This window comes from Oryctolagus cuniculus, chromosome 6 (genome assembly GCF_051225735.1).
Source record: "Oryctolagus cuniculus isolate XC-2025 breed Fujian yellow rabbit chromosome 6, ASM5122573v1, whole genome shotgun sequence".
Taxonomy (NCBI): Eukaryota; Metazoa; Chordata; class Mammalia; order Lagomorpha; family Leporidae; genus Oryctolagus; species Oryctolagus cuniculus.
In genome coordinates, this window is record NC_142872.1 from 6,929,026 (window position 1) to 6,940,354 (window position 11,329).

General features: G+C 52.0%; 1 protein-coding gene across 8 annotated transcripts in view; it reads right to left on the reverse strand.

Annotated features, from left to right (window-relative positions):
• Nucleotides 1-11,067, reverse strand: part of PGGT1B (protein geranylgeranyltransferase type I subunit beta) — a 47,392-nt gene extending 36,325 nt beyond the window's left edge. For 2 of the 8 annotated variants that reach the window (XR_016235059.1, XM_070076016.2), the window contains exons 1-2: nt 10,914-11,067; nt 2,259-2,377 (exon numbers count right to left, since the gene is read on the reverse strand). Coding sequence is in view for 3 of the 8 variants with exons in the window: in XM_070076016.2 (XP_069932117.1) it covers nt 2,259-2,377; nt 10,914-11,053 (259 nt within the window). In the remaining 5 variants the exon portion in view is untranslated. Of the gene's footprint in view, nt 1-2,254; nt 2,378-2,538; nt 2,823-9,818; nt 9,901-10,913 lie in introns of those variants that run through there. The other 6 variants (XM_089334807.1, XM_089334808.1, XM_089334810.1 and 3 more) reach the window with 6 other exon arrangements.
• Between the last annotated feature and the right edge of the window lie 262 nt (nt 11,068-11,329).

Sequence of the window (11,329 nt, forward strand, 5' to 3'; positions counted from 1 at the left end):
TTCCTGGTCTCCCACGGGGTGCAGGGCCCAAGCACTTGGGCCATCCTCCACTGCACTCCCTGGCCACAGCAGAGAGCTGGCCTGGAAGAGGGGCAACCAGGACAGAATCCGGCGCCCCGACCAGGACTAGAACCCGGTGTGCTGGCGCCGCTAGGCGGAGGATTAGCCTAGTGAACCGCGGCGCTGGCTCAGAGATTAGTTTTATAATTGAACTTAGACAATTAGGGAAGGCAGGTGAAGTGTTCTTGCACTCCGTGGTTCAAGGAGAATTCAGAATCACACCTCGCCTGTGCAAGGATCTGTGCAAGTCTCCAGCACATGACAGGCAACAGGTGGGCTGTCTCTGCATACTTCTTAAATAATACCACATGAACTTTCTGAATGCCCCTTGTATCAGCTGACTTCAAAAATTATTACACTAAAGGGACTGGTGTTGGGACATGCCAGGTAAAGCTGCCACGTGCAACACCAGCATTCCACATGGGCACCGGTTCATGTCCCAGCTGCTCCACTTCCAATCCAGTTCCCTGCTAATAGCCTGGGAAAAGCCATGGAAGATGGCCCAAGAGCCTGGGCCCCTGCCACACAGGTGGGAGACCTGGATGAAGCTCCTGGCTTCCACCTTGCTCAGCCCTGACCAATGAAGCCACTTGGAGAGTAAACCAGCAGATGGAAGACCTTTCTCTGTCTCTCTCTCTCTCTCAACCAAATAAATAAATCTAAAAAACAAAAAAAAATTACACTAAAAATTTTTTAGTTTCATTTTCTACACTTTTTCAAGTGTCTCATAATGTGCCAGAATCTTCCACCTGCTGGCTCATTTTTCTAATGCCCACGACACCCAGGGCTGGGCCAGGCTGGAGCTGAGAGGATCCAAGTACTTGAGCCATCAGCTGTTGCCTCCTAGACTGAGCATTAACCAGGAGCTGGATGCAAGTGGAGGAGCCATGACTGAAATCCCACACTCCGACAGGCATGCAGGTGTCACAAGTGGTGGCTTACCCTCTGCACCACAACAACCACCCCTAATCAATCACAGTTTTACAAAGAATTTGTCAACATAGGTTTTTTAAAATTATATAAAAACAAACATGAACTTTAAAAACAAAGCAGACACCATAAACTATGCCTCAGAATTGATCAAGTTAATAATTTTTTTCTACAGTTTTAGCTTATTATTTCTCCAAAGTTTGAGTGAGATTTAGAAATGATTATTTCAACCAGTAAAGCACAGTATTACCCTAAAATGCTGATTCTTTTATACAACTACGTGGTGATCACTGATTCAAACTTCATGATTTCCAACAGTTTATTTGCTTGATCTTTTTTATTTAAAGGAAATATATTTAAAACTTTTATTTATTTGAAAGGCAGATGACACACAGAGACTGGCTAGGATCTCCTATCCACTGGTTCACTCCCTAACTGCTCACAACACCCAGCGCTGGGTCAGGCTGAAGCTGAGCTTGTAACTTCACCCAGGCCTCCCACGTGTGTGGCAGGAACCCAAGTACCGGAGCCACTACCTACTGCTTCCCAGGGTTTCCACCACAGGGAGCTGGACTGGAGAGGGGCCAGGCCCTGCACCCAGGCCCTGCAGTGATCTGGGATGGGGGTGTCCCAGCAGTGTCTTAACTGTGGCACCAAATGCTCATCCCTGCTTGATCTTTTCAAGGTTAGGATTTCTACAACCAAATCAGGTAATTTACATGTACCAGAATGAACGCTGAAGTTTATGAATCCCGTGTGTATTTAGTTGGCCATGTAATTTATGAACTCTGAGAACAATTCAGCAAGTTTTAGGAAACGGCTGAACAGAGTGCTCTTAGAAACTGTTAAAGAAATGCGAGTGAAGCACCAGAGGGAGACCCACAGGACAGTGAAGAGACCTGATGACCAAGAGACAAAAAGAGCAGCTGAGGAAGAAAGTCAGAATGAATGCTACAGAATCAGTCACACACACACATGAAGTACACATAACCAGCACGCATCATCGACATGGGAGCACACCACGGAGAGACACTACAGCTGTGATGTACAGCTGTACTCACTCCAAGACAACTACAACTGTCTCTCCAGAGACTGACCATTAGACTGAAGTGCTGTACGAGAACAAAACGGGAACGCTGCATTACAAAACACGCATGAATAAGACATGTTAACAGGGTGCTAGTACATACTAAGACTTGCTGGTTCAACACATGTAATGCCAGGCACAATTGGTCACGCTAAAAATAAAATGGTAAAAACTCACTCACTGTCTTCTGTGGGAAGGACCTGCAGGGAGTAAATCCACTCGATTATATCATCTTTGTTCACCACATCTAAGGAATCCAACATATCCAGCCCGGAGAGCGCAAAAAATGCGATTGTCAACCTAAAAGAAAAAAAGGTAAGATGCCGCCGTGACTATCAAACCACGGAACCCTTCCTAGCTCACAAAAGTAAGAAACCTGTGCTACTTTTACAGTAACTTGAACCATCTTGCTAAATCCAAAAATACCAAGCATTCTTATGATGTAACAGTACCACACAAACCTTTGTTTCCATTTTCTGAAAAGGCTCCCGTGAGGTTAGGAGACCGACCCTCCACTGAAGCACACAGGAGTCCAGCAGCAATGGGAAGGGTAACAGGAGACTGTAGACAGGCGGTCCTTGCGCCTCATCACACACACAAGCACGGAAGGGGAAAAAGCAAAACGGCCCTTCCACTAAGTCACCAAAAGCAATTAGCTTACAGCTGCGCTTACTTCTGGAGAGAGGAGAATGAACTCATGTTTCTTCATATCTGTTTATAAATAGTATGGCTCCTTGAAAACAATCGGCAATGAATTCTCGGAAACAGGAACACTTTAAAAACTAAACACAGATATATTTCAACTACGTTTTCCCAGAGACACACATTCTTTAATGGAATCAAACCTGAGGCAACACCCTTCCCCTGTAACACTGCCCTCCTGCAGCAACCGGACTCCGTGGGGCAGCTCTTAACACAAAGAAGAGATCCTTACATACAACCCCCTTCACACTGACAACATCCCTAATGTGGCTTGAGCACTGCCGCCTTCTTTCCACAGACGAATGACCCCCAAGTCCAACATCATCCATTACTACTTCAGGGCCAGCACTGCTGCAGCAGGTAAACGCCCTGGCCTGCAGCGCCAGCATCCCATACGGCACCGGTTCGAGACCCGGCTGCTCCACTTCCGATCCAGTTCTCTGCTATGGCCTGGGAAAGCAGTAGAAGATGGCCCAAGTCCTTGGGCCTCTGCACTCATGTGGGAGACCCAGAAGAAGCTCCTGAATCTTGGCCTCAGATCGGCGCAGCTCCGTCTGGTGCAGCCAGTTGGGGAATGAACCAGCGGATCGAAGACACCCCCCCCATAACTCTAACTTTCAAATAAATAAATAAATCTTTAAAAAAATAACAAATTACTACTTCACAGTTACACAGAGAGGAGGGGCAGAGAGAGAGAGAGGTTTTCCATCTGCTGGTTCACTCCCCAACTGGCCGCAGCTGAGCCGATACAAAGCCAGGATATTTGTCCTGACTTGGAGGGACAAGAGTAGCAGTGATCTTAGGACCTAATCACATTCTGGAACACTGCAAGAGGACCCAGCCACACTGTAGATACACCAGAGGAACAATCACCCAGCACCCAGCTGTGCTCCTGAACATACACACACCTAACAGGGACTGTAGGACCCGGCCACACTGTAGACACACCAGAGGAACAATCACCCAGCACTAGCTGTGCTCCTGAACACTACACACCTAACAGGGACCGTAGGACCCAGCCACACTGTAGACACACCAGAGGAACAATCACCCAGCACTAGCTGTGCTCCTGAACACTACACACCTAACAGGGACTGTAGGACCCAGCCACACTGTAGACACACCAGAGGAACAATCACCCAGCACCCAGCTGTGCTCCTGAACACTACACACCTAACAGGGACCGTAGGACCCAGCCACACTGTAGACACACCAGAGGAACAATCACCCAGCACTAGCTGTGCTCCTGAACACTACACACCTAACAGGGACCGTAGGACCAACCACACTGTAGATACACCAGAGTAACAATCACCCAGCACTAGCTGTGCTCCTGAACACTACACACCTAACAGGGACCGTAGGACCCAGCCACACTGTAGACACACCAGAGGAACAATCACCCAGCACTAGCTGTGCTCCTGAACACTACACACCTAACAGGGACTGTAGGACCAACCACACTGTAGACACACCAGAGGAACAATCACCCAGCACCCAGCTGTGCTCCTGAACACTACACACCTAACAGGGACTGTAGGACCAACCACACTGTAGATACACCAGAGGAACAATCACCCAGCACCCAGCTGTGCTCCTGAACACTACACACCTAACAGGGACCGTAGGACCAACCACACTGTAGATACACCAGAGGAACAATCACCCAGCACCCAGCTGTGCTCCTGAACATACACACCTAACAGGGACCGTAGGACCCAGCCACACTGTAGATACACCAGAGGAACAATCACCCAGCACTAGCTGTGCTCCTGAACACTATACACATAACAGGGACTGTAGGACCCAGCCACACTGTAGACACACCAGAGGAACAATCACCCAGCACCCAGCTGTGCTCCTGAACACTATACACATAACAGGGACATTAGGACCAACCACACTGTAGATACACCAGAGGAACAATCACCCAGCACCCAGCTGTGCTCCTGAACACTACACACCTAACAGGGACTGTAGGACCCAGCCACACTGTAGAACACACGGGGGAACAATCAACTTAGGATCTAACCACACTCCAGAACACTGAAGGAGTAGCGACGACCTCAGGACCCAACCACACTCTGAAATACTACAGGAGTAGTTTGAAAATCACTGCTCTGGGTAATAGCTGTGTCTCAAGGGAAGGGGTTTGCTTTTTCTGTGCTATGGACTCAAATAATAATTATCTGACTTGCAACAGTGCATCCAAACCTCCTGGGGAACTGCAACAGGGTTTTCAGCCTGGATGTAACCACATGGTGAATGATATACTTGTAGCCAGATAATATTAACACATATTAATTTAATCTATTAGTTTATTATTACAGAAAAAAGCAAGACGAACAGAAGTGAAAGTAGAGCAAACAAGGACTTGAGGTCAGACGGGGCAAACACAGAGGCCTTCCGCTCTGCAGCAGGGATGAGTCAATGCATGACCAAAGCGTCGCGGCTTTAAGCTAGTTTCTCTTCTAAGACTGAGCATTCAGAAATGGTCGCGTCCACCTCTTTTTCTAGGTGAAGACAATGACCTGCAAAGAGTCATTTGCCTGAGATTTCGATTCTGGATAACCCTGCGTCCCTGGGCAGTGATCTCTCGAGAGGGCTTCTCACCTGCTGTGCACCTGGCTATCCCAACTGCAGGACCACGCCACCGGCATGCAGTGGCTGAAGGCCCTGTCGGTAGTTGTCCTTCCTTCTGGATAGTTTCATTTATAAGCAAGTATCAAATACAAACATCAGTCTTCTGTTGACTTAATTATCAAGAGGTCCTCAAGGTCCAGCACTTTCAATTCATGACTTAAGACCGATGAGATTCTCACAGCTACAGTGAACAGCTTATTTTACAGAGTCAAGTGGCTGGCAATGGCTGGAATGAGAAGTCACTTTGGAGCAATGCCTGGCCTCTCTCTAGGACAGGTTGGGCAAGGATTTCATTCCTGATCAAAACAGAATTCTCAAGTGGTCCTAAGGCTCTGAGAGGGAGAGAATTAAAATAGGCATAAGAAACAGAATCTGGGGCCAGCGCTGTAGCGCCTTAGGTTAAATCCTCTGCCTACAGCAGAGTTCTGGTCCCGGCTGCTCCTCTTCCCAACCAGCTCTCTGCTATGGCTGGGAAGGCAGTGGAAGATGGCCCAAGTGCTTGGGCCCCTGCACCCGCGTGGGAAACCAGAAGAAGCACCTGGCTCCCGGCTTCAGATCAGCGCAGCTCCAGCCATTGCGGCCATTTGGGGAGTGAACCCGCGAACAGAAGACCTTTCTCTCTGTATCTCCCTCTGTAACTTTACCTCACAGATAAATAAAAATCTTAAAAAAAAAAAAAAACACACAGAATCTGGGGCCAGGGGCTCATGAGGGAAACGACGCAAGGTGCTGTGGCATCGAGATGCCTGCTGCTTGGGGGCGAACCACTGGATTGGCTGACTCAGCACCAGAGGGGTAACCTTGCCAACACACACCTAAAGTCAGGCCTTCATTTCTTTTTCAGGACATTTGTTCTCGTCCTTTCTTCTTTTCTCTGGAATCGAGTCTCTGAGACTGTAGCCTGAAAAACTGAAAGCAGTCAGCCCACGGCCACTCTGGACGATGTATGTAAAAGGTGCACCTTACATAGATGGGACACAGCATTTCCCTTCCAACTTCCAACCTGCTTCATCAGTGGATCAGTTCAGAGACGGGAAGATCTCTACCCGTCCAGGCTTAAGCGGCAGGCACGCTCACACACACGGAATAAACAGCATTCACTCACCAACAACAATGCAAAAAAGGAATTAAAAATGGCCTGGGCAGTGAAAAAAAGAACTCAGTCATACTGACACGAGAGGAACGAGTGGGAACACTGCCAGGCTAGGGTGCGAGCGACGACTGCAAGCACTTAGATTTCAAACTTTTTTTTTTTTTTTGACAGGCAGAGTTAGTGAGAGTTAGTGGTTCACCCCCCAAATGGCCGCTATGGCCAGCGCCGCGCCAATCCGAAGCCAGGAGCCAGGAGCTTCTCCTGGTCTCCTACGCGGGCGCAGGGCCCAAGCACTTGGGCCATCCTCCACTGCCCTCCCGGGCCACAGCAGAGAGCTGGACTGGAAAAGGAGCAACCGGGACAGAACTGGCGCCCCAACTGGGACTAGAACTTGGAGTACCAGCGCCTCAGGCGGGGGATTAGCCTAGTGAGCTGCAATGCTGGCCGAAACTTATTTAAAAAAAAAAATGATTTTTTTTTTAATTTACTTGAAAGGCAGAGTTAGAGACCCAGAGGCAGAGAGAGAGAGAGAGAGAGAGAGAGAAAGAAAGGTCTTCCATCCACTGGTTCACTCCCCAGATGGCCACAACGGCCAGAGCTGTGCCAATCTGAAGCCAGGAACCAGGAGCTTCTTCCAGGTCTCCCATGTGGGTCAGGGGCCCAAGGACTTGGGCCGTCTTCTACTGCTTTCCCAAGCCATAGCAGAGAGCTGGATCGGAAGTGGAGCAGCCTGGATACAAAGCAGCGCCCACATGGGATGCCTGCACTGCAGGCGGTGGCTTTACCCACTACGCCACAGTGCAGGCCCAGTAGATTCCCAACATCTAACCCTGCATGTAGACAACCTCTTCCTTACTGACACCCCAAGTGTCTTTAATAACTGACTGCATTCCCACCTAGACCTCGAGGCTATGGCTCACCAGGACTGTGGAAATCTAGAATTACAAACAAGCAGCTACAAAAAGAAACAGGAACACAGACAAAGCTGACAACATCATCTGTGAGGAGAGCCTCTGCAGGCACGTTAGAGTTCATGATGAGGTATTTACTAGCATACAGATGCGGAGTAAGCACGTGGGAGTAAGTGACAGGCCGCATCAGCTCTAGAATTTCAAGTGTTATTTTTCATTTATACCATTTTTCAACAGCTGACCCATCTGGTAAATATTTTTAAGTACAGTCACACATCTCTGGAATTACATTAACAGGCAAAGAGGCTTCCCACTATCCAATTACTCATTACAGACCGGATGTCATGACAAATCGAACAAAGCAATCCACGACAGCGGCTACCTAACCTGCTCCCTCTGCCTCCTGCTCTGCAGTGCGGACGGCGGCCCAGTCCCAGCATCCTGGGGCGGCCCCAGCGCCTCCGCCTGGCCTCCCTGGCTCTGGTTCTTCAAGAATCGCACTGAAATGCGTATCTAACCGTGAAGACCCACCGCTTGGCAAGCTCCCATCACTTATGTAATACCAAATTCAAGTTACCTGGAGGACACACAAAGCCTTCCGCGATCTGGCCCACGTCTGGCTCCTCAGACCCCATCCCACACACCCTCCTTGCACTGTGAAACACTACTGGAGAACGGATGGATGTGTTCTGCTCAACGGTAACACTACTGTTAATCTCCATTCTCAAAGTAAGAAATAAAGACCTCCGGAACACATTCGCGGGTACAGTTTGGGGTTATTCTCCTAAGTGGCCTCCTCCGAGTCCCCTGCCCGCTTCAGGTTCGGCACTCAGGTGCGCCCACAATGCCCTGCAAACAGCACCATCACTTGTGGAAGCCGAGCGGGATCAGGATCCGTTGGGAGCCCGCCAGAACCGCAGCTCCTCGGACCTGCGCACACTCTGCAGGTTAACAACGTGCCCAGACTCTGACGGGGAGCCTTGCAGTCACCTGTGTGCCTGTCTGTTTCTCCCCTCGGGCAGTCTCAAACCCTGGCCTGCACCAAAGCCTCCTGGGACGTCTATGGCGGTGCAGACTTTCAGGCCTGCAGAGCGCGTCCAAACGAGTGGACCCGGGGGGGTCCCAGTAGGTGCATGTCTAAAAGCACCCCACTGTCACTGATGAAGGCCCACTCTCTATGTGTAACTCTTCCTTTCAAATAAATAAAATTAACCTGTTAAAAAAAATCCTGTTCACTGACAAAGCTCACAATCCAAGGTTTAACATGCATTTGAGGTAACCAGTAAAGCACCACCTTCTACAAGTTAATATTAAAAAAAAAGATGAAAAAGAAAATATACTTTTTATTTTCACAAAGCCACTGTCACTACAGAAGTAAAAAAAAATTATTCTTATTTGTCAGACTAAGTGAAACAGGGAAACAATAATTTTTGCCACAACAGTAGGTCATAAAATATCTAAATATTCAGTCCAATACGAGGTCTTAGGAATCAGCCAGTTCACATCTACTGCTGAAAAGAAAGGAACATAAGACCCAAACCAACGGCTTAACACTGAATCCCGGTACCCAGAGAGGAGGCACTCAGCAAATGCTGGTGGAACTCAAGCGTAACACAGGAAACAACTGTGATCGAGCCAACTCACTGCCGTATCTTACACCCTAACAGGGGGCCGGCGCTGTGGCGTAGTAGGCTAAGCCTCCTCCTGCAGTGCCGGCATCCCACAGGGGCACCACTGGAGTCCCGGCTGCTCCTCTTCCCATCCAGCTCTCTGCTATGGTCTGGGAAGGCAGTGGAGGGTGGCCCAAGTCCTTGGGCCCCTGCACCCACATGGGAGACCCAGAAGATGCACCTGGCCCCTGGCTTCGGATCAGCCCATTTGGGGAGATGACCTTTCTCTGTCTCCCCCTCTCTAACCCTGCCGCTAAATAAAATAAAATAAAATAAAATCTTAAAAATAAAAACAAACAAGCAAAAAAAAAAACCCTAGTATGGCAAGAAACTGGGTGGCCAGTCATCTTCCCTGAAGAGACTGAAGCTTTTTCACATCTTACTGTCCACTGCGACCCACACACAACACAAAAGGACCTATGTGAAATGCAGCCGGGAACGCACTGTGTAGGAAGGAGAGAACTGCCAAACAACAACAACAACAACAACAACAACAACAAAAATCACCTGACACGTAGATGTTACCCAAGCCACCAGAAAACCAAAGTGATTTAAAGAGTGCTACTCAGTGGCCAGCACCGGACTCAAGAGGGATGAACTCGGCACCTACTCACGCACCAAGGTGCTCTACACCCACGATCTGGAACACCACACCCAGTGTAGACCCCAAGACTGCACGTTATTAAGCCAGCTGTTAAGTCAGACCACTCGTGTTGTTTTACTTCAGCAGGGTGCGGCGCCAGTATCCATCAGGCTATGTGCTGTAGTCCAAGCTGGAACTTCGCAGCGCAGACCCAGGGCTCTCTGAAAAGGCAACCACAGACTGTGGACGGCCGCGAGCCAAAGGCGGCGGTGCAGGTCACAAGGTCACAGCAGGATGGAAGGATTTTCATCCAAGTGTTTTCAACGCACAGAACACCCCTCCGCGTAAGATACAAATAGGCTACATCAGCGCATGTTCCAACAGGACGCGCGCTGCAGGCAAGCGACCGAGTCCTGCAAGTCTTAAATCCAGGCGCAGGGCCGGCTCAGGGGGGAGACCGACCCCACCGACGGGGAAAGCAAGGTAAGTCGCGCGCAAAGTCCGGCCCGCAGGACACAGAGCACTGCGGCCGGCCGGAAGCGCTCTCTTTGGGGACCGGCGACCAAGCCGAGCGTCTCCTGCAGCCACCCTGGCCCCTCCGGGCCGTCCCCACCACCCCCGCCCGAGGACGCAGCACTCAATTCCCGGAAACCGGCCGTGTCGCTCACCGCCAGGACACAGCTGCTGACCGCGTGTGCAGAAGGGACCCGCAGAGCTCCCCAGCACCCCGCAGTCGTGAGCGGCGGCTCAGGGCTCGGAACGCGCGGGCCGAGAGGGCGGCCAGGCACCGCGCCCGGCCGCACCTGCCCGCACCTGCCCGCACCTGCCCGCACCGCGACCGGCGCGGAGCGACCCGGCGCCGCCCCTCCGCCCGCGGGAGGGAGCGGCCGTTCCCGGAAAGCGGTCTTGCCCGCCGACGGCGGGGCTCGCCGCGGCTCCCACCCAGCCCGGAGCGGGGCAGGCGCGGGGGTCGCCACCCGACACGCCACCGCACGCACTCCGCCCGTCACGCGGAGGTGACCGAGCCAAGCGACCCTGCAGAGGGGACACGGCGAGCCCGCGGCCGACGGCAACGGCGTCTGGGAAGCCCCCGCCTCACAGCCTTCCAGAGAGCCCCGCCGCGGCTCGGGGAGGCGCGGGGGCACCGGGCGCGGGTCCGGGCCGGGTGGGCGGCGGCGCAGCCCCTGCGGGCGCCCAGGAGGCGGCCCGGCCCCGCCGCGCCGCCCCGAGTTACCTGCTGGTCTCGAGCGAAGAGTAGCGTTCCGGCAACACCTGCAGGCAGCGCTGGAAGAACCGGACGTGCGGGTCCCGCAGGAAATCCAGCCGCTCGCCTTCTCCGCTCCCCGACAGCGGCTCGTCCTCCGTGGCCGCCATGCTGCTCCGGAAGTGACGTCTGTCGCGACCCGGAAGCAGTTGCGCGCGGCGCCAGCGACGGTGAGCGGTGAGCCCCTGGGTCCTGCTCAGAGTGGCCGGGCCCTGGCGCTCCGGCCTGCGGAAGCACGAGGCGCAGCCTCCTCGCACGCCGAACCCCAGGGCTGGGAGACGCCTGTCGAGCCTGGCCAAAGGCAGCGGGCGCCCCGACGGGCATAAGGCGGAAAGCCAGACCCCGGAGACGTGAGGGCCGGTGGACAGGGGAAGTGGACAGCCGGT